This window comes from Anabas testudineus, chromosome 21 (genome assembly GCF_900324465.2).
Source record: "Anabas testudineus chromosome 21, fAnaTes1.2, whole genome shotgun sequence".
NCBI classification, from domain to species: Eukaryota; Metazoa; Chordata; class Actinopteri; order Anabantiformes; family Anabantidae; genus Anabas; species Anabas testudineus.
The window spans coordinates 16169802-16194709 of record NC_046629.1 but is presented as its reverse complement, the minus strand read 5'-3'; the positions used below and the strand labels follow the sequence as shown (position 1 = coordinate 16194709).

The window sequence follows — 24908 nt, the reverse complement described above, 5'->3', positions numbered from 1 at the left end:
GTCAGTAGAAAGCTGTCAAAAGTATTCAATGGAGTTACTGTTGCCTAAGGAGTACAATACCCCCCGACTAAGAGGCATTACCCCAGGAACCCAAACACTTCACAGAGAAACTTAACGCCCTGGTTAACACCTGACCACAATCCCTATTGTCTGTCTATTTGCTGCCCAGGAATACGCCTGAGGGCAGGGTTTATGAGTCCCCTGTGCTCCCCATGCTCTCTTTCCCTCATCATTTACTCAATCACGTCACCTCTCATTTATTCAGATAAGCAAACGGGCCTTGAGTCTGCTTCTTTCCTATTGGGCATACCCAAGCCATGCTTCAAAAGGAGGGGAGGTGCTTGAAACTGACTCAACAAGACGACCACAGAACTTCTCCTGCTTGTGAGAGTAACCGTCCTGATTAGCAGTTGGTGGCCTGACTGTTTGTACATACCTGCAGAGCTATGCCACCAACAGTCTGTGACAGGCAGCTGATGAGCAGCATGTGAATGTAAAGGAGAGGTGGAGATGACCCGGTCATATGAAGGAATGTGTGTGCTTGACTTGGATTACAGTCCTGGTGAACTCTGAATGGTAATGCTCAGACAGCCCATGATGGAACACTAACACCATTAAGGTAATATCCCAATGTCTGATTCAATGTTTGCTACAACACCGATATTGTCTGTTAAAGTATTTAGAGAAATATTCTACCCTAATTTGCACAATTTTCACTATGATCTGCGCTATTTATCAATTTTTTTCTATGTATCAATCGCTTTTATTGCTTTAGACAAACATGCACATTGCAAACGTAACAATTGGGCCCTTCTTTTCCCACCTGCATGGAGATGACAGAATGTCAGCACAACATTTCCTTCAGAAACATGGACAAAAGGAGCAGATGAGTGGCAGGAAGACAATCTGCGCTTGTTTTAGATAATAAAACATACTGTTACAAAGAGAGAGAGAGTGAGAGAGATGACTCTTTATTGAAGCATGTTTCGTTTTCTTCCAGGCTTTTGCACTAAACACAGGAGAATGTGCTCTCAAATCCTTTGAGCAATTTTCTTAATCGGCTCTTCTGTGTCCGGCAGGTAGAAAGAAAGAAAGAGAGAGAGAGAAAGAGACAGACTGCAGCCCAGAAAACGAAACATACTTTCACATACTTTAAGTTTTGAGAAGTTTGTAATAGTTACAACACACACACATACACTCAAAACAGCCTCTGTCCTGTCTGAAAGCTATGCAGAAACGGGATAGTGTGTGATTTTAAATGCTCCATTTCTCAGCAGCCAAACACTCTGCCTCCCCCCTTCCACACACACACACACACACACACACACACGCGCGCGCACACACAATCATGTGGTTCCAAAAGATTATGTTTAAGGTTTCTAAAACCCAAATCCTTGTGTTGTCTAGGCAGTTTCAAAATGTTTGTATGGTCATTTGAACACACAGGATTTTGAGGTTGAATACACTTCGCTGTGCCTTCAGGAAATCAGAAACCGTATGTCATGGTTGAAATCGTAAACACCTCATTTGTTTACATCAGCTTTGGCACAGTGTCGCATGCTGCACATATTGTGTGTGTGTGTGTGTGTGTTTGTGTGTATGCAATTTGTAGTTTTTGCTAACATGTTTATCAAGGTCACTTTTCCTAGACTTGTCATTGCTTAGGATGCGAGCAACCTGGCAGTTTGTTCCCTCGTCTCTTGTTTTTTGCTGAGTGTGTTGTTGAACACAAACACCCCACTCAGTTCTCATGGGAAAAGGAACTTGAGTCAATTTGACTGATGTCGCAGATAAACTTTTCTGCCCATGCATCTCATGTTGTTTTTCATGGAGTTAAAAATACACCTTGGTGTTCGGCGGAGTGCAGATATGCCTCATCAGTTATGCTCATATCAGGACAGATGGATTTCTAGTGATGTAAACAAACACTAATCTGGCTTTGATTCACACAGGACACACCAGAGGTACACGGTTAACTGCAGGTGCATTTTCCTGAACTGTAGTTTCCTACAGCATACACTTTAAAACTAAAATATGATTAAACTGTTAAAAAGTTATGTTAGTTAAGTTAGTTTAGGCACTCTTAGCATTTGGCATTTGGTTAGGGATAGAGAAGATCATGTTCACTTTGTTTTCTGCTAAGGTCAGAAAGGTCAGGCAGCAATTACAGTACATTTCTCTCAATACACATGCAGGTCACAGATTTAGCTATAACGCATCATATGTATGAAAATTCACCTTGTTGAATGCAAACTACTATCTTCTTCTCATTTCTGTGGAATGGAGTCATTAGATTGGCTTGGTGAGGAAACTGTAACTGTATGCTTCTATGCTACAGAGACACTGTAACACTGTTGATAGAAAACGAATTAGCTCAGGATGATCAGTTGTTTTGTTTTCTCCAGGAATGTGGGTTAAGTTATTTGAAAACTGTAATCGCTTACTCTTGGTAACCGCTGAAAAAGTAATTACAGTAATTCCTCAAGGAAAATAAATGCCCTGTCCTTCAGCCCGGGCGGCGTCAACGTTAGGGTTGTTGTGGCTTCAAATGTGCCTCACCCACACGTAGCACCAATCTCTATTTGCATAGAAAACAGGACATGACAGTTTAAAAACAGCTAATGTTTAGAGATATGTGCTGACCATAAACAGTAAGTGCCAGCTCAGCCTTGCAAGTGGCGTCCTCGCATTCAAGGTTCACTTTAAAAATTACAGCTAACACTAGGCGACGTGTGAATGCAGGCTCATAAGGGTTAGTTAGGTACATTGAATCTCTTTTTGGTAACTCTGGTAATGCCTGTGCCAGAAATCTCCATTTTATTCACATTTCCTGTCTCTGGAAAGAGAGAGAACAAGCTGATCCCCATCAGTATGCAGGGATTAGTAACCATGTAATTGCTGGATTCCATAGTGTGATCTCTAAAATAACTAAATATTGAATATTCATGTGAGCTTTTATTGAATTTACACATTCATGTGGAATCATTGATGAGTTTGTAGCACACTGTGCTGCTTTAAGATGTTCATAATACTTTTTTCCCCTGCCTCTCTGTGACACATTCAGTTAAGTATGAATCTATGTGTATATTTCTCTTTTATCTGCCACTTTACATTTGAATAAATAAAAACAGGGCCTATTTTTCCTGTTCTATTGTTATTGTTTCCATCTTCTGGAGCAAACCCAATTCACCATTAATGTTATTTATTTTTCAGCATCCTCAACATACCATAATATCTTTGTGTCCTGGGGGTTCTTTTACAATGAGGGACCGGCTGGAGGAGCTGCAGCGGAAGGCTCAAGAGTTTTCAGAAGCGGCAAGTGAGAATACTTTGTTAGGAGAGGACGACGATGAATTCGTTGTGCTCGGGATCATAACACCTGAGGCGGTGTTGTTTGAAGAGGAACCGGTCATCGAGAATATTTTGTCTGAGACTCAGCCGATCAGAGATGACATCACAGCGCTGGATATAGAGGTAAAAATGAACTAAACTGTGTCTTAATTCTTCTTTTACTTGTTTATTTTGACGTTTAAAAAAGAATTAATTCTATTTGAAGATGGTAATTAATACTTTACCATCAAACAGTTTTTGCAGTTTATAAGCCAACATTTAGTTTCTCCCAACAGGTGCTAAAGTTCACCCAGCAGCAAAAGACCCTAGTGGCAACCATGCGTCGCTTCAGTGCGATGAAGAAAGAGAGCAGTGTAACGCGAGAGATCAAGCTCCAGGCTGAAAGCATCCACCGGAGATTGAATGTCCTTTACAAACAGATCCAAAAAAGCGAGGAGCAGTACGGCCCCACTGCTGCTCCAACAAGAATCCAGCGCTCCCAGCATGCATCACTGCACCGCAAATTCAAGCAGGTTGGGGACATACTTTTGATTCTTGAAGCAGTACTAAGGAGTTTAGTTTTAAGTGAAACCTTTATTTGCCTGATAAAAGACAGTCTTGATAGTTGTCTCAATATAAAACTAATCACATCAGTGCCCGAACCTGAAGTTAGATGAACATAATTCCCCCTGCCACTTCTTCAACCTAATCCTCGATTTCTTCTCTAATTATGTTCAGGTACTGCGGCACTATAACGAAAGTCTGCTGACCAAGCAGGAGCGCTGTCGACAATTCATTATCCGGCAGCTGGAGGTATCGGGAAAGGATGTGACGGAGGAGCTGGTGGATGAGATGGTCATCACGGGCAAATGGGAGGTGTTCAACGAGAACCTGCTGAATGATGTCAGAATGACACGGTCGCAGCTCTCTGAGATCGAACAGCGGCACAAGGTGAGGGTGGTGGTAAACAAAGGAATGACCTGTTACACTATGAACAGGGATGCATGATGTTTAAAATATGGAGACATTTACAGTATTAACCTCATTATTTCCCCCACTAACAGGAGATGCTGAACCTGGAGAACAGCTTGAAGGAACTCAGGGACCTCTTCATGGACATCTTTCTGCTGCTGGAGGAACAGGGGACCTACATTGAACACATCCAAACTAACATAGAGAGAACACAGGAATTTGTTGCAAAATCTAATGAGAAGTTCAAGATGGCCGCCAGGTACAGGAAGAAGAATCCGATTCGACAGCTGTGCTGCTGCTGTTGCCCTCCCTGGAGATGCTGCTCATAACACACATGCATTTTTACTTCAGCGGCCATTAGAAGTAGCTTCTTATTGCAAAAAAAAAGTCTCAGTAATCTGTTGGGAATAAGCAGCACTGGAATCAATGACTATTTCAGCAAAGCTTATGGTGCTGAGTGACAATGAAGACAGCTTCAGCAGCTTCAGCAGAGCACAGAAAACAATTAGAGGACAGAATTGGTATTTAAAGCACTTGTTTGTTTCAAGAGGATGTGAAGTGACTGCCCTCTGGAAACAGCAGTTCTGTGAGTGCTACTCACAACCAACACTGCTGCTTATTGGAGACCTTCACTGTCATCTGACAGAGGTCACAAACAAGGTGAGACCACTGCCTCTGCCACTGCAAGATCAGCAAGACTGATATTTCATCATTTTTTCTATCACAGGAGCTCAAGTTGGCTGGTTGTATTTTCTACACTAAATGCACTTTACTTTTTTCTTCTCAGCGCAAAACTAAAACGTGTTTGCGGAGCGAGGAATGATTCCCTTTTTTAAGATTTCGAGTCATTACATATTCATTTAATTTTTTTGGTCCACATGCTGATGAAAAAAGAACTTGTTTTACAATTAGTCATTAGTCTCATTTGCATTTCAAAGTCTGATCATGTATTTATTTATTTATTTATTATTAATTTATTCAGTTTCACAGAGGTAGCAATGCTTTGAATATCATGATGACAAATATTTAGTGAATAAAAAATAAATAATGAAAAAATAAGATGGAGGATTTGTGCATTTTACACTGCATATATATATATATATATATATATATATATATATATATATATATATATATATATATATATATATATATATATATATATATATATATTTCTCTGGGTGGTTTGTGTTTGGCATGCAGTGTAAAATCCATTTATAATTCCTTTGGAACTGTTACATAATTCAGATGAAAAGCTCTGGCATCCATATGTACAGTATCATCATGATTATTAATATCACCATGTTGCACACAAGCGAGAGCAGCTCTCGCCTGAGGGTATACCTGCAGTCCGGACTCTATACACCAGCTGATAAACAGACTCCCCTTGTGACACACGATCGTGTCTAAATTCACCTTTAACTCAATGTTAATTTTAATATATCATCTTATTTTACTTGAGATAATTAGAAAATACCTCAGACATGACAAATCACTATATTATTTCAGGAAATACAGAAGCACCATACTCCTGGTCTCACTTGCTTAGTGTTGTTGATGCTTACAGCATGTTCCACAGTGACTCACGGTGCAGTGCCCAGGTGAAATGGCTGTCCCGGGACATGAAAATCAGGTTTCTCTGCTGTTCCAGTATAGCTGCCATTCACCTACTGCTCGTTTCTGTGGGTGATATTGTGTAAACAGAACTGTTAATGGTTAACAGATTGTAAGAAGACCCACCTTTGTTAAATAGTTTTCTATTTAAATAAAATCCTCCAAGTGTAGAAAATACTTTGAAGCATATGAGGGTTTTAACTGTTTGAACAACTGTTGCATTTTGTATATAAATGTAGTCATCTCTCTGAATATTGACAACTGTGCTGCTTTTATTTACGGTGCAACCAAAGGTCAAAAGTGTTTGATGACTTCTGGAAGAAGTCTCTTCCTGACTTTGATCATCGGTGTTGAACACCAGTCTCACTTTGATTAGAATGACATTTGGAAGCATCAACATATATTCATCAAATATGTAAATTCAGATATGTCAATCAAATAACAATACACTGTAATGCAGCGCAGTGTGCGTCCTGCCTGACTGTGTGCAAATGTGAGGCGCTGCGGTCCTGAACAGCAACAATGCCATCCAGTGTTCACTGAGATAACTGCCACTTTAAAAAAAGAAATACAGAGTTTATCACTTCATATTTAAACTGATAAAAGACACATAGTCATAAAACCAAGTAAATATACAGGTTCTCACAAAGAATTTGCCCCAAAAACTTTTAACAATGAAAAATGTGCATTGCTGTGGTGTTTTCGTTGTTGAGTCTTGATAAGCAGCACATACCTCATAATAAAAGAACTTAACTGCTCTATTCGAGGATTCACGCCCAGTCATGTTGGTCAGTGTCCACAGTTTTAAGCAACTTTAACTAAGATCTTGGTGGAATCAAGAGAGAAGAATTCCTGTATCAAGCTATATAACAAGTTTAGCAGGTGCAGGTGTAAATCTATAGAAAACAAATATAAGACTGTAGTAAAATCTAATTCTCTTGTAATGTCACGTACTAATAAGCTAATACAGAAATAATTGGCACACAGAAATAAGCAGCGTAGTTATGATAAACCTTAAAAAAATTCTCTGAAAGTGGAACATTACAGAGTCATTTCTAGAAATAAACTACCAGTGGAGTAACTGAAATCGAGGTGAGTCTGTAGACTTCAGTGAAAGCTTCTGGGGTTTATATTAGCAGCTCTTGAGAGCACCAGGCCACATCTGACCCCCCCCCCAGGCAGGTCATCCAGAGTCACTGGCATTTCGCCGGCACTCTCTCTCTCTCCTGCGCTCTGTAAGGCAGGGTAAGCTGACTACTCTCTTCCCACCAACATCCTGCTTCACATTCAAACAGCTGCACGTTCTGGGAGCTGCCCTGTACAGCAACAATTTTCTAATGTTTGTAGGTTCCACTGCGGATTCATCTTGTTTACCCCGAGCTCAGAAGTTGTTAGCCAACATTTTATCTGACACCGTGTAGCCTGGAGCCAATCAGAAGTTTGTTCCCGTTCCTGGCTGAATCAGATACAACCTTCGACTCTCAGACCAACTCTCAGATCACTGTGGTTTGACTGTCTGCACCAGCTCTGCACAAAGACAGCACCTGATCCCAGACGCGAAGATCTGAGGATAAACCCATAGCTGTACTGTTTTTTTGTTAGGCGTCCTCTGTTAAGTGTGTTTGCTATAGTGAGATGGAAAAAGGTCTGGTGCACCTGATCCCAGCAGGGGGGCTATTTCAGGGGATGCTCCTCCAGTGTACGGTCATCGTAGATTAGAAGAGAAAAACAGTTTGCTTTCACTCCCTTGTCTCTGAATGGACTGAAAGCTGTCCACAACAACCAAATCGCACAGATGTGAGGTTCAAAAAAACTAAAACCAAAAAAAAAAAGTGATTTTCTGTTTTTTTTTGCATTAGGCTATTAAGTGTATTAAATATACTCGCTCGACACACAATCAGCAACTACACACTTCCGGGCACTTTCCTGACGAAGCACATAAGTCACATCTGCCTTAATGAAGAACACCTGCGAAGTGACAGTTTACGAAACGCATCACGGCTGACGGAGTTGCAGTGCTGTCTGCGTGTGACCATACACAGCATACGCGTTTCTACTGTCTGCCTATCAGACGGAGAGCAGGGAAGATACTTGGATCCCGAAGACAACACCGAAGCAGCTCTCCTGTGAGTAACAGAGAGCTGACATTACTTTACAGCCTGGTTTTATCACTCCCATCAAAATGTGAACACTGGGTTAGCCGGATGCTTGGAAAGTGATAAATCATAAAGAAACTGTACAGTGAGTGAGTGAGTGAGCAGTCATCCTTGGATTTTAGTTTCTTTTTCAAGAGATTGTCTTTTCTCACCTGCCTTCCTGTTTCAAATGTCATTAGAAATTGTTTCTTGGTCTCTTTGATATATTTAAAGAAGCAGTCTGACATTTCGGGGCATCAAGACTTTCCAATCACAACAGAGCGAGCAGCCAATTAGTTTACGTAAAGACTGGAGGCTGGTGGAAGAAAAGCTAACCTGATTCTTTCAGAAGGAGAAAAAAGAAAAAGAAAAAAAAAAGACATATCTGCATGATGATGAGAAGACCGCAGTAACTCTCATCCAAGGAATAGCTGATATCCTCTGTCATGTTTACATTTTGCTCTATGTGCAAATTAAACAAAACCTAATGTGTTACTTGGTGCACCTAACCGCTGCTGGTACTTCTTTTTCCTTATGAACCAGGTTGAGTTAGACAACTTGCATACATGTAATCTTCTGTTTATACAGTAATATACAAGATATAAGAAGTGTTGTGACCTTTAATGCACTTGTAACTCTTGTACCGTTTGCCCTTGTTGCAGCTTTAACTGTGTCATCCATTTCGTAAAGACTCAATAACACAGATGTTGGGGTAAACTGTGGTAGCCCCTGATTTATAATCCAGCTAATGTCAAAAGTCGACTGTTATTTATTACCTATGAAAGGATATATGTTCATACCTAAATATTCTGCTGGAGTGAAATATGAACTTCAGTAATAAGAGCACCGGGAAGGTCAGCGCACAACATCCGTGTGTAAGCCATCTGTGTAGATTCCATCCAGATAGAGTGAATAGTAGTAGACGTGTGTGTGTGTGGAGCTGCTACACTGACTTAAAGGATGTTTTTATCTTTCTTTTTCTTTTTTTTTTTTTTTGACAGCTGCGTGGATGAATGAACACTAGCTTTAATGATCAGCACATGTGAAACCGGTGGGGGAGCATTTTAAGTTTTGTATGCGTACTGTATGTCAGCTCGCTTTCCCACATTAGCGTTGTTAAGGCCGGTGCTCTGTTGTATGGAGTGATGGAAGAACAAGGACAATCAGTGTTGTTGTGCTACAGTATACACACCAATATCACCAGGAGTAATACAATCCTCCCTGTTCTCTGTCATCTGGAATGGAGCAATTGAGCTGAATGTATTTTACACAGAGCTAATTTACAGATAATAGACTTGGCATTTCCCCGTTGGTCCAAGTTCAAACGAGCTGTTTCCTTCAGAATTTCCATTTCTCTTTCAGATGATGTTGTGATACTGACAGATGTAAAAGGCGACGTGACAAGATGTGGGAACACTTTTAGCGGAAATGATGCGTGCTGCCACAGCTGCAGCTGTGAATTGAACCTGCAATCAGCCTGTCAATCAGCTGAAAAGGGGGAACGGTCGGATTTGGATTTTGTTGTGCTTTATCGAAAAAATCGCATAAAAGAAAGAAAGAAAAGACGTTCGAGATGGTCCACAGAGATTCTGAAAGCATGAGTGCCAATGAAAGGGAACTCTTTGCATTCAAAAACAATTTCAGATTCAAATTCCTCATAATCTTTTTTTTTCTTGCTTTGTTTTTTTGGAAGCACATTGATTTGATTAGCAACGTCTTGATTATCATGAATAGTAGCTGTCGATGACTGAATTATTAATCTTCTAACAGGCCCTCAGGAGAGTGGGAATAGGCCAGCAGAGGGAGCTGATATCCCAGAATTATAATTCCTCAAATCCAATCCCTGGTGAGCCTTGCTCTTCATTGTTTCACTCTAAACAAGTACAACCGTTCTCCTCGGGGCTCTGCATTCCAACTTTGAATATTTCAGCTGTTATTAATCAGCGCAAACTTGTACTCAGTGTTCCATCGATATACTATTACCTCAACCTCAATAGCATCATTTTCTGTTTTCCAGTGTTTCGGTATTGATTTGTGCACTCAACGATAAAAGGTGAGCAGTGGGAAGCTCGCGAGAGGCGCAGCTGACGCACACGTCAAAGACAGACAAAAGGCGAAAATGAACTGAGACGCAGGTGAATAAAACTGGTCTGTGAGGACATTGCTTTCTATTAGGGGGCACTGGCCTCTAAGGAAACCGTGAGCTTCCCTGATGGCTAATCCTCTCTGTGGGTCTCACAACTGAACACACACACACACACACACACACACACACATATAGGCAAACACACAATGGTCACAATATATTTTACAGCTGTCTCTTCAATCCTGACTTCCTCTTGCTGTAGTTAAGCCAAGTATGTTCATCTGATGTGATGATTTATTTCATGACAAAGCAATAAATATTGTTCAATCAAAAACATCAACCCGAAAGTAGAAAACAATTGAAGCATCTTTTTTCCTCTCTCTCTCTCTCTCTCTCTCTCTCTCTCTCACTAGGACATTGTTTTGACCTTGTGAAATAGCACACAAGCTATTAAGACCAATTGAGCTGATGTTGTTGGGTCCAGTCCGTGTAGCAAGTAATATGATCCTGACTCCATGCTCTACTCTACCTTGTCAAACTCTGCAGAAATTGATTAGATAGCTCCCTAAGCTTCATAATGTTATTTACTCTATTAGATAACTGTGTGGGGAAACAGTTGCGCAGTCCAGAGCAGAAGCAGTTAGTGCATTCAGGACAATTTCTGCTATCATAATCAAAAGTGGGAAGCTGTGTCCACAAGCCAGACCTAGGAGCACTGTTGACATAAAGATAAATTGTAAACTGTGCGCTTGTGTGTGTATTGAAGCTTCAGTGAGAAAAAGCGCAAAGGAATGGTTTTTATTTGTAATGCTACACAAATTAAGTAGAAAACACGTTTAAAAATCATCACTTAACCGACTGGTATAGATTTTATAACAGGAATTAACACAATGTATCTTATTTAAAGTGACTTCACCTGCATTCAGATGAATGATGAGTCGACAAACAGCACAGGATTTTTTTTATTGTAGTTCAAAACACAGATTCAGTGCCTGATTATTGAATCACTAAAATGCCCATTATTTTCTAAATGTATGTCCTCATGCATGTGTCTGCATATATATGTGTGTCTAAACAGAGATGAACAATGTTTGTTCGTGTCTTTAAATACAACACCTGAAGTAATGCAGAGGAGCTTTACTGCTGGCCAGTAAAAGTTAATCAGACAGCACCTAAAGCTGTCTGCAAAACAGCAGCAGCTCAAATGTAAAGCAGTGATTACAGACAAACCACGAGACACTCTCCAAACAAATAATTAATATGATTATAATCTAATTATGTTTTTTTTCCTGCTCTCTTTTTCTGTCTCTGATGAAATATGCAGTACGGCTCCAGTGAGAGAGTTGAGCAGCCAACAATTTTGAGTGTCACTGGGTTATGGATTACAGTGGTTTCGCCCCGGTGCAGGACTCACCTCAGGGACTTCATAAAGCTCCTGACTCCTGGCCAGACACTCATTAGTCCCACACATCCCTTTGCCCTCTATCTGACAGCCTTTGGCAAGTGTGGTAGTAAACGTGTCTGTGTTGAATGTCCAGATTTGTGAACCCAAACCATATACATCACAGCCCAGTCAGTGATGACGGCACAAACACACACGCGCGCATTAAGGCCTGAGATGATTTACAGTGGTGAGGAAAGCTCCTCTGTGAAACATGTCAGTTCAGAAGCATAATCCTTCCAAATTCTGCCAATTATTTATTTATCGCCACTTCTTGTTAGGGCAGCGAGGCTCCAGGGAGCACAGGATATATGCACTTATACAGTATGCTGAAACAATGAGATGATAGACAAAGTGAGACTAAGAGACTAGGCGCCTTGTGATTAATTTCCCAGACACAGAAACAGACCTTTCTTCTGTACAAGTTGAATATCATAGATTTTTTCAGTTATTCGTCCAAACTAGAAAAGATTGAAAAGATAGAAAAGAAAAAAGCGTTACCATTAACACTAGTGGAATATGTTTGACTGCATTAGTAGGAGTAACAGGAATTGTGCTGTATTTTGTGTGTGTTTCACAATCTAAAAAACAAATTTCTAAATCTTAAACTATTTAATTTTGCATGCAAAACAATTGTATGGTCTTCAAGTGGCACTAACATGATTCAGCAAATACTCAACCTGGCAGCCTAAAAATCAACAAGTGTATATGACACACAAAGTGTCATATACTCATCTAATTATAATAACAAAATAAATTCTACCACCATTTCCTAAAAAGTTGTGGGCTGAGTAAAACTGGATTTTCCCTTTTGAAATCAGACCAATAAAAAAAAAAAAAGAAAGAAAAAGTAAAAGTTACAAATGTGTAAAATGTATTAGATGTTGCCAGTAGTGTCAGAAGTGTCATGCCAAACATGCCAGACTCAGTTTACCAAATACTCTATATAGGACTTAATACCAAACCTGTTTCTCTCCATGGTTGTCAGACTGGATGTCAGCTGAGAAGAAATGCCATTTACTTTCCCTCTTCATAATGCAATCCATTTTTCTCTGCCTGTGAACAGCCTCTTGTGTCTGTTAAATAGAACGTATTTAGAGGAGATACCAGGCTTCACCCTGAAAACGACTGTCGACACTTTACAGACGTTCGCTAAGCTCGGCGCTGAGAGTGGAAGTGGAAGGGGGAAGAGAAAGACTAATCATGAATAAATTTTCCCCTCATCCACGTGGCCAAGATATTCTATTTACAACACATTTCTTTGGGTCTTTATATTCAGTTAATGAGATTTCAAATAAATGTGAAGTGAACGGCATTTAAATTGCTATTCAGTCTGAAGGCATAGCGCTGGAAAAGAGAGGGATTCCACCAGATGACAGAAGAGCTATTACCGGGCCCGCTGCGTTCGGTGAACACAGCAGTTCTGGGAAACGCAATAAGAAGCAGGCACTGGTGAAGACTGTTTGAAGGTTTGAGACATTTAATCTGGTAAAGGTGTGGAGTGGAAAAAAAAAAAAAAGGTGTGATAGGATACGAGCTTAATAGGAGATGAAGAGCTGTGTTTCCTGAAGTTTCTAATTATTTTGTCTCATTATCTTATTATTTCTTTTAAATTAAGGGAGTTTGTGCATTCACTGGAACACAGCCTCACAAAGTTTTCAGACCCCTTCACTTTTAGCAATAATACATTCAATGTGATGTGATCTGATCTCTAATATAATATCAATACAGAGACGCAACTAGAGGAATGTCCTTCATCCTCCCATCCATGTGAAGTCGTATTAAAGTGAAGAACACCTACACAACACAAACAAGAGCAGCCCTACTTGACATCTCTTTCTGCTCGGGGAGTGAAACTACTAGAGGAATGAATAGTGATGAGTCTAAAAGGACATCAAGGTTTCTGGAGGCTCCACAGACTGAGAACAAGAGTGTGAGTAAGAGGGGTGAGCGAGAGACAGAGAAGAGGGATCAACTGTATGTGGGATCTAAAAGGCCAGAGACTTGAGGTCTCATCCACGGGGGACCTGCCAAATGCTGACAGCACCCTCCGTGACACCCCATGACATTTCAACAGGGAGCGTGAGACTGGAAAAGTAAAATTTCTGAATTCAGGGACTGCATTTGTACACAGCAGTGTATGTATAAAAATCTCTCTGTTTGCTATTCTGTTGCTTTTTTTATTAGTATTTGTTTTTAAATTAGATGTGTGAATAATGAGGTGAAACCTGTGCTTGCTGTGACACTTCCGGGGCTTGAAAATGTATGTACGACTGCATTAAAAATTATCTGTACAGAGCCTGACATACTTGATAATGCAGCTGTTGCCTTTTCGAATTTGAAGTAGAATTTCTCTCGTCTTCATATTCTACCTCAGTCTCAACTGATCACACTTTGCATTGTTGTGTTTAGTGCATGTGTGTCCTTGTGTGTCCATTATTCTATTTTAGTACACGTGTGTAACATTAAGTCATGGTGTTGGTTTAATGGGATATTGCCATAAAATTAAATACTAGCAGTTTTGCATTTGATAGCTCTGTTTTATGATTGAAACTACAACGTGTTTCCAGGTAATTACTGTAGCTCTGTCTGTCTGCTGCTGTTACCTAAATACACTGCCCGTCCAAAAAAGAAGTCACCACCTGGATTTAACTTAGCAAATAGGTAAGAGCCTCCCACTGGATAATAACTGCATGGATGATTATTTTTCCGCTGGCAACAAGTTATTTAACCCAAACGGATGCAGTGAGTAGCTTCTAATTTCAGAAGACACATCCTGTGGTCATGAGAAAATATATTAATCTGTTTTAGAAGGGTCAAATTATTGGCATGAATCAAGCAAAGAAAACATCTAAGGAGATTGATGAAACTACTAAAACTGTCCAATGGAAGAAGGTCATATGGTCTAATGAGTCCAGATTTCCCCTGTTCCAGAGTGATGGGATCATCATGGTAAGAAGAGAGGAGGGTGAAGTGATACACCCATCATATCTTATGTCTACTGTACAAGTCTGTGGGGGCAGTGATATGATCTGGGGTTGCAGCAGTTGGTCAAGTGTAGGTTCAGCAATGTTATGAGGTCAGCTGACTACCCGAATATACTGAATGACCAGGTTATTCAATCAATTGATTTTTTCTTCATTGGGGTCAAATTATGAAAGAGTGGTTCAGGGAGCATGACACTTCATTTTCACACATGGATTGGTCTCCACAGAGTTCAGACCCAAGAATCTTTGGGATGTGCTGGAGAAGACTTTGAGCCGCCTGACTGTCCCATCATCAATACAAGATCTTGGTGAAATTGTTTAAACTCTAGACAGGAATAAACAATGCCACAGTGAATGCGTGCTGTAGTCAAAGCTAAAGGCGATTCAAAGAAATATTAGTATATGGTCAGTGTCTTACCCCTTTGTACCTTGGTATTGGAATTGACCATTACCCCCTCTCTTACCTGGTTAATACCAGGGTATTACCCCACTTATTATATTGGGGCTAGCTCATTATTACCTTGTCATTTGGGAAATTTTCCTCCACTATTTGCTATTATTGCCGTATTATTAAGTCACAGTCATCTAAATAACAAAACACCTTCATTGCTAGCAGCATACTAACACTTGCTCAACACTAAACCCATTTACACTTCACCCAAAGCTCATCAGTTAAGGCTGATGGCAGCGTCCTTACTTTTTCATGTTCTTAGTCATAGCTTGGTTCTCATGGCTCTAGACAAATGTTAAGTTATAAAAAATATATTATTTTACAATTCTGTACTTACTGAGCAAAATGAATAATTACATTAATTATTAATATGGTGTGAACTATGTGAACCACATAGTTTGTTTTGTGAAAACTGTCAAGCAGCTGTTAAAATAACATTTCACTAAACATTCAATACTGTTGCCACTGCATGAAGAGGCCGAAGAGCTCCAAAGTTAATAGAATTCACTGATAGGATACAGTGGATATCTGTACCAAATTTCATTCCAATATTTCACTAAAAACAAACATGTCATATTTAATCAAGGGATCATGAAAGTTATTTGGATTCATCCTCTCTTCAAACATTCGTATTACAATTAAGTGATGGACTAACTAACAAATTAGTGTTGATGAAGCAGAATGGGTCTAAATGTAAGTCGTGATGCATTAAGACCTGCTTCTCGTCTTTTCATCAACACCTAAGCATTAGCAGGTGGTGGGGCAGTGACAGGTGATAGACAGAGTTTGCATGTGGTGACAGTGTTAGCACTTCCATTAGCTGTTCCATTACCAGCTTTTCAGGTGGACACCTGTACGTCACTTACACCATACGCACCCTTTGGGATGCGTTTGGAGACTGGATTGGTCACAAGCTACTATGATGTCGGTCCCGGCCTCGGCGGACGTCGGAAGCTGTTTCTTGGAGGTCTCGACTCAACGCTCGATAGTCAAGGAATGGAACTAGTCTGCCTGCAATAACTAACTGGACTCCATATTAACTTAAAATACTTTAACTGTTATACTGGACTGCTGCCTACACAGCATGTAATCACCCATATGAGGATGGGTTCCCTGTTGAGTCTGGTTCCTCTCAAGGTTTCTTCCTGTTGCCTTCTCAGGGAGTTTTTCCTTGCCACTGTCGCCCTCGGCTTGCTCATCAGGGACAATCACATTATTATGACTCATACACATACACTGTTCATGTACTGTTCTTTGGTTGTGTAAAGCTGCTTTGTGACAATGTCAATTGTAAAAAGCGCTCTACAAATAAAATTGAATTGAATTGAATTGAACTTACAGGTGTCAGGAGGTGACATGGTGACCTGACCTTGGGTTGATCGAAGCTCTGACTTTTAATCCAATCCAGTGAGAAAATTACATTCCTTGATCATTCACCTTTCACTCCTTATGTGTCATTTTGCAGTCTCCCTCTCTTCTCTCCTTCAGTCAGTGCTTTCTCAGCCTCGTGGGTCTTCCTGACAGCTGGTTTCACTGACGTGTTTGCCAACAACAGGCTGTTGAACACTGATCACTCAATTCTCCGCTGTCCAAATATTTCAGACTGTTTCCATATCAGACGCGAATCATTGGAAACTCCACAGTATCTCTTATTCATGGTCGCCATAAATTATTCTCCCTGATATGAGCTCCAGTCACGTAAGGCAAAGCCGGAGACTGTGGCACACTTTGACAGAGTGATAAAGATGGACAGAGACAAACGGCAAAGGTAGGTGGAGATAATTAAACCATTTCTTTAGGATGCTTTATCGTGCACACAGGCTAAGGGTATATGTGGAATTGTGTATTCTGCAGGGCCCACTGTATGAATGGGCCGGTAGGGATTTTCTGTGTTTTCACTGTGCAAGTATATCTGACTGAACAGATTTTATGGACATAAACAAATTTAGACTTTGAAGTGTGAAACACTGCTTAAAAAACATTTGAGCATGTTTCTTAAAAAATGCGCTACAGAGATTCTGGTAATAGGAAAATTATGTATTCCTGTGTTCCTATTGGCTGTGTACCATACAGACAAAGTTGAAGATTATTTGCAATCTCATTCTTTCCTTCAAAATAACATAGCTCTGACCTGACAGCTGGCAGGTTTTTTGTTTGTTTTATTTGTTTTTGTAATTCACTTGTGTAAAAAAAAGTAAGTTTAGCTGTAATTTGGATGTTTCACTGTGTCCATAATAGCGACAGAAATAATATTTGCCCATACTGTAGCTGCAGATGTTTTATCACTGAGTCACCATTAGAACACTGAGTGTGCTACACTTTATAAGGCACTGGTGGGAAATCACTGTTTCATATACTCCATGAACAAAAATAAAAACAACAACAAAAACTCAATAATATTTACAAAAAACAAAACCCCTTAGTGATGCTAGGTACCGCTGTAGCCCCACAAACAAACCGGACTCAGACCTACGCTGTAATTTTTTATTCCAACTGTATTTTCAGTAATATTCCTTGAAACCTTTCCCATGTCTAAACGATTTCAATGAATGCTTTTACTTGCCAAAGAAAACTTAAGACCCTTACACGAGTGCAAAGAGTTTCTGATTAACTCTAACTGCCTACTTCTCATGGAAATAATTTATGTCTCGCAGATAATGATGCTGTTTTGAGGCTTAACAGCAGGGAAAACATCTCTTCTTTATGACACATACAGCACATTCTTTGAAATGGTGGCACTGGTTTACTTGATCTTTTATGATGGAACATTTCAAATGGCAAACAAAAAACGCCGTATCTCGGAAATTGACTTAGTTGTTTTTTAAAACACAGACATGAATACAAGTGAGTCACTGGGAAAAAAAAAAACAACTATTAAAACAACTTAAAAATGCTTTTCCCTTGATGGAGGAATGGGAACGAATGCAGAATCATTATTGTGTGGGAAAACACAAATACAGTTTATTACTTCTATTCAAAGAAGATCCCCCCACACTCACTGTGAACATATTCAAGGTTATGTTCTTATATCTAGCGTGGGGACAAGTTAGCACAATAATAAATCAGCTCCCTGGTTGGTACTATATTGTGTATTATTGTTGAATATTGTTGACCATAGCTAGGCACTTAAAGCCTCTGATCCATGAAGAGTGCTGGTGTGTGTCACAGTGATGGATATAGTCATTACCATGTCCTCCTTATCTCTGTATCTGTCCTTCTGCTCCATGGCTTGTTGTGCATTTACTTTGCATATTTCTTAAAACATCCTCTGTGACACAAATAAATGACTGTTCCAGGTGATGTAGCATGGATTTTATGAAAACGTGGATAAAGGTAGAATCCATTTAGTGCGAACACAGTATTTGAACTAATGGGGATATTGGATCAGTCAAGGGATACAGAAGTGTGGAGTATGTGAAAAAAAAAAAAAAAAGGTGCTTTTTAAATCTGAACAAAAATCATCAGTTATCAATGTGTTATGTTTATTTAATTTAATTTGATTTTTCTATTTCTATAAACTGCGTTACAGGTAAATTAGCTCTTATTTAAGTTTCAAATCCATATTGCCTCTGCTAAAACTGAAGCGCTGCAAATGCAAGTGTTGAAATCAGTTGTGAAACAATTCATTCACAGCTCCTGTGTAGCTGTAGATTGCCTGCCTCAGACCCTATAACAGACTTTATTGTCTGAGCTTTCACACCACATTGAATTGGAATACCACATAGAAGGTGTAAAAGCACCACAATTCACTCCCTGAAGGTCTTCCTCCTCATAGTTTTTTGGGTGTTCTGATACATTTATTGTCTCACACATTTGAGAGCCCTGTGAATTAGTTTCCTCTCTATTACACAGAGGGAAAGGAGCTTAGTAGATAGTGCGCTGAGGAGCAGTATTGACCAAGAGGCGCACCACAGCTAATGATCTCTACAGGGAGAAAGAGGCCACACACAGACACATAGCAGATGAGGAGCCTTTCAGTAGCCAAAGATTATGATTGATCTTCAGCACAAGTAACAGAGTTCCCCTTCGAGGCTGGATCATGCTTCGAGGACCATGTGAACGACTATATTTAGAGGAGCGGAGAAGGGGTTACAGTAGCTCACAGCAGCTCTCACAGGAGCTGTTGTGCACCCCTCCAAAAAAAAAATAAAAAATAAAAAAATAAGAAATCACAGCTATATGGATCAAAAAAGAAGTTTATAAGCTGAGCAGGGAAGGCTAGTGCTGGAGTTGGGTCAATGCCAAACATAGAGCTAAAACAAAAAGCCTCAATCACACATCTCTGTTCTATACAGCAATATATAATTATATAACTAGATGAGGTTTACAGTTCATTAAAATAATCAGGTCAGGGGTTATGCTTAGGCACTAAGTATAAAGTTTATAAAGTTTGTGACTTGTGTCACAAACTTTATATTATTTTGCAGAAAAAAAAGGAAATGAGAAAAAGCATCTACTTGCTGAAGAGGTTATAGTAAGTGCAGTATTTTTCACGCAGAGGTCAGTTTCCAAGCCCTGGGAGACTCCATGTCATTTGACTGACCAGTGGATTCTCCTCGTCATGTATGCAGCCTGCATTGTACGTGCAACGTGTCTAGTAGAATCTTTGCTCTATAGGTGAGTTGCTAGACTCCTTATAAAGCCAACACCACAAATGTATTATGACCATTATTGTGTTTTTACTGACATGGGATGCAAAACAGTGTACTGTGTAACTTCATAGTTAAACGAGTCAGTGTAATTACAATATTAGCAGCCTCGTCAGCCTCATCCTCATCAGACTACGTCGTATGTCAGTAATATTGACGTTTGATACCAGGAAGAGTGCATTTGCAGCAGCATAACTTTTCTTGCTGCAGTCCTCCTACACACAGCAGCACAGTCCTGCCTTCTGCTTGGCAGCTGAGAGTCATTCAGCTGACGTCAGATTTTTAGCAGAAAAGTAACTCGCGACATCTGTTGAATAGTTGAATTGGAGTAAAAAAATATATTTGCCAACAGATTTTAGTGAACAAAAAGCATAAAACACAGGAACTACTTTAAGTCCGTTATAATGTCAACCACAGGCTTTGAATTACACATTTGAGAAGCCGTAAATTTTCGTTACATGCACACACGGCTGAAGTGAAGTTAGTAACAGGTTTACTGTGAAAAACCTGTGAATGATACAATCTTCACTGCAGGCAGTTAATACCATCAGTAACATTTCATAAGCATAAATAAGAACATAGTATCATAAGTTTAAGAGCGTAATCAGAGCAAAACAAAATCTTCACAAAGCACGTCACTTGAACTTTAAAGCTGACCATTATGTAGCCAACTTGCTTTTTACCCAGATAAATAAAACAGCTGTCTGCTACTTGCAGCTTCCTCTCTTCTCTCTCTCTGTCGCTCCGTTGCTGATTGTCACTGTCTCTTCACTTTCCTGACATTTCATTTTTATTTGTGGCCTAAAAGTCCAATTCACAACCACAAAAAGCAAGCACGCTAAGGAAACAAATTAAGTGGCCACAGCAGGAATAAAAAAAGAATGATGTCGATCACTGGAGAAACATATAAGTAAGCAAATAGTATAAGCAGTACCAGTACCAGTATAAGCAAATTAGCATGATATTGACATATTCATACTATTTTGTTTTTATTATTCTTATTTTAGGAACCTTAATGTGCAGAGAATAGAAAATAGCCTAAAACTCACTATGGGTAACCATGTATATCATCAACATCTAAGCTAACCCCCAGTTTACAAAACCTCTACAGACATTTTATGAGCATCTAAGGTGACATTGGTCGATATAACGTGAGTCCAACTCTGTTATCAGTGAGATCGCTGGTCATGTGACACGCTGTCACTACTCCAAAACCTTAGGCACTAACATCTACTGTACTTTTTAGTCATAATGCGGCTTGAGAGCACTGATTTCTGGGGATGAAAATGGCTTTTCATCTGTGTTTTCTTTGCTTCTCTTTCTTTTCCACTCTGATTTGGTAATTAAGTGCAAGTTGATTGTGGTAAATTCACCCATGTGGTTAATTGTTTACAAATCCTGACTATTGCACAAGCTATTCAACATAGCTTTTTCTCTTGACACAGCTCAGCAAAGAGACAATTACATAGGAGGAAACGAGCACTATCTCTAATTCCGTGTCATAATGAGTTGGATCTTATTCATGCAGTAGAGTTTTTAACTGAACATTGGACCATCTCTCTTTAAGTCCTGATTATCATAGCAGGTGCAGGGCAATTAAAATAAATGTCTATGTGCTACAAAGCGCTGGAAGGATCTTACATTTATACGCCCCTATATTTTAGACTTTCTCTCCACTCTTTTCACAGATTGCCTTTAAATTTTCGCCCACATTCAAAGGAAAGGATGGAGGTAATCATTTTTGGACTTTTGCGTGTGTGCACATCTGTGTGTGCACGTCCTGGGTAAGAAAAGATGGTTTACATTTGGCTTTTGAGTATTGAACAGCTGAGAATGCAGGAAACCCGGAGCAAGTGCTGTGCGGAGCGCCTGTCATCTGCCACACAGAAAAATTGAAACACTCACATCATCATCATCATAATCATACAGACGCACAAGCACACACCCAGGATGTAGGAAAGTCCCAGCAGAGACCTGGAAACATTTGAGTTGGAGTTTTATGGAACCTAATTTTATCAAAACTCTGTTTCTCATCTAAACTTTAAATGTTCTGTGAAATGAAGATGTATTATATGCTTAAATTGTGATAAACTGCTTTCTGCAGATCAAAAGCATAGTCTATTTAAATCTACCCTGATTACACAGAAATGTTAGAATTGTGAAATAATTCATCTGGATGAACCCAGTTCAGTTATCTTCTGATTAGAGCAACCCCTACTGATGTCATTATAAGTTTAATTTAAACGTTACCTAAAAACTGCAATAAAATATATGCTAATTTATACCTTAACAAAATGTCTGGTCACACAGGTCTATGTAGATTAAACATAAAAAGTTTAAACATGGTAAAATGGGCCCTGTGACGATAAGAGGTCTCTAAAGAAAGAAGGGCCAAATCACAATGAAGCACACAAAAGAGCAAGACCACGGACAAGGCAATGATTCACAACAAATGCAGCAGAGTCAGGAACAAATTGCAGAGGTGTGACAGGAAGCACAGGCGTGGTGACATGCTATGCCCCAGTTGGGTGTCGTCTTCAGCTCCAGCCCCCGCTGATGGATGATGGAACACCGTTGGGAGCCGACCGGCGAGCCAGGGATGGAGAATTGGAACCAGTGTCTGGACTCCTTTGCCATAAATTAAAACAGGACGGCAAGGATTGAATAGCACATGCTTGTGTGTGTGTGTGTGTGTGTGTGTGTGTGTGTGTGTGTGTGTGTGTGTCTTTCTTTGAGAGCCACTTTGAGATTTAGCTAATAAAAGTGGAGACATTTTTGTGATGTGAGGTCTTTATGGTTGGAAGGGTTAGGCTTGACATAATGGTAAAAGACGAGGCACTATTTTAATAATAACAATAACACCCTTTTAAATGTGTTCGTTTTTATAGATATTTATGTATATATTCTTCTTTTCCAGTAAAATTCTTTCTTCTTTTAGTGGGATTTTTATTATGGTTGAATGCTACCCACATTATTGTTTTGGTAACATTGCATTTTCTGGTCATATTTTGGAGGATATTGTTTATGTACCTGTTCAATAGCCTCTTCATTCCCACCATACTAGACATTTTAGTTCTATTTGGCACTGAGTGGTAATTTCCTGAGTTACAAAAATTATTAAAAGAAATGAAGAACCTTATTATAATTGGAATTTAGTTAAGAGTTAAAGTTACTGGGACACAATAGAGTGAACGTAGCTTGAAAACGTTTATAGAAGATAGGTAACACAAATATGTGTGCAAGTGTCAGACATAGAGTAGCCATGTGAACGGTTACTGTCTTTGTGTATGCGTTTGTGCGTGCTTGTCCGCGCATGACTATCCAAATGTATTGACTAGCATGTGTTTGGAAGCTCATATTGCGTCCAGATGTCACGGCACATCAATTCAAGTCAAAGACAGACGAATGTGTTTCATAAGGCTCACAAACCCAAGGCAGGTGCAGCCCCTCCCGCAGCTTTCAACAATGTGCTGGTGGTTGGTAAGACGAGTGGAGAAATTAATGCACAGAGTCATGGTGTGAAGTAGCAGCTTTATATTAGACATGGGAAGTCAAGCTATAGAGAGGGCAACATTTCTGACACATTCACAAGTCCTCTCTGACTACGATTGTTTGTGAATACTGTACTTACTTGGTGTGGATGGTGTAGCTATATATCCTTGCCAGATGAGAGCACAAAATCTTAATTTACAATGCACAAAAACAACAAAAGCACACTCCAGATGATTTACAGAGCGGAGATTTGGATGCATTGTGTATTTCAATCTTTATAAAATAATGTATATGAATGTAATATTGAATAAGCTGTTACTTTAGTGTTTCTTGTTTTCTGTGTGCAGGTTGACCTCTGTGCATTTCGAGTTAAGCTTGACACCTAGTTAACCATAGGTGACTAAGAAATGCCAGATTATGAAAATGTTTTTGTTTTTTTGCAATAACTTCAATAGGAATTATATATGCATGTGTCTATATGCATGTCTATATGTATGCTATGTAAATTGACTCTACACAGATTTTATGTCATTTTCTTTTCACTGAATATTTGTATAATCCAATTATATCCAAACGTTCTTCTAAAATGTGACTGTGAAATTACTTCCAGGCAGATCACTTGGACAAAGATACGAGTTTTATATATCGACACAGTTGTTTCCTTCAGAAACGTTCATGGGAAATTCTCATAAATAAAGTTTATATACGATAGGGGAAGTTTGATGTATAAGAGATTTATTTGCCATTCTTCAGTCTACCTCTAAATCAAACTCATGTGCAATGATCACACTCCCCAAGGTCCTTGTTACCAGCATGATCTTATTGTATGACCCACATACAAACTAGCAGACACACTAGCACGTACGCTCTCATGGAGGTATGACGCATTGGTGAAAAATATCTGCACTAGAAATAGTTTTAACATGCCAAAAATGTCAAACTCTCCGCTGCTGAATCCTCTGTCATTCCACAACAACATGATCTATTATTGCAAATTAATGTGACAAATACTCTTTAGCAAAGGAAGAGTGAGACGTGAGAGAATAGATGTGAAAAATCTGTGCTGGAGTAGAGAGATAGAGAGGCAAACAATGTCAGCCTTCCGCTTTGGATTGTGCCGGGAGAAAAAAAAAAAAAAAAAAAAAACTGTACCGGGGTGCACAAACAAAGCACAATAAATTACTCTCTGTGCTCCTCATTCATAACGAAGGATTATCACCCGCAATCCATACATCACACAAAGAAAGTTGTTTGCATTTTGCACACATCCACAGCCATATGGAAATACACGTACTGAAGAAAACACATACAGACCTGTGAAGTGCTGAATGTCAGCCAAAAGCCATTAATCCACTGTGTGACTGGAAAACGGTCCAAATGGGCTTGTGTTCGTGTGTGACTATGTGTCTGATGTTTTTTTATGCGGCATTCAGCAATGAATTCATTTCGTGTTTACTAATATGATTATTCTTCTGTCATCAGTAAATGCACTTCTGAGGACTGTAACCAACACAGGCTCAGTGGTGTGGTAAATGCAACATGGGCATTTAAGATTCATCAGACATATTTAGGGAAACCCTTTCCACCCTTTTTACATGCTAGTGCTAGATATACACTAAATCATAAACAGGAAATTGAAACTAATTATTCAGCCTTAATGCTATGTAATAGTCTCCATATAGTTGGCAAACTCAACCAACATGGACTGCTGGAGCTGTGGCTTCCATAGTTATAGTTAGACTTCCAGCTCA

The 24908-nt window shown here is 39.5% G+C and overlaps 1 protein-coding gene across 1 annotated transcript; it reads left to right on the top strand.

The window, feature by feature from the left end:
• The first annotated feature begins 373 nt into the window (after positions 1-373).
• stx19 (syntaxin 19) lies at positions 374-5403 on the top strand. Its single transcript, XM_026377412.1, has 5 exons — positions 374-619; positions 3214-3474; positions 3627-3863; positions 4069-4281; positions 4395-5403. Exons 2-5 carry the CDS (start codon positions 3262-3264, stop codon positions 4629-4631), a joined length of 900 nt encoding a protein of 299 aa, XP_026233197.1. The 5' UTR covers positions 374-619; positions 3214-3261; the 3' UTR covers positions 4632-5403.
• Positions 5404-24908: the final 19505 nt, after the last annotated feature.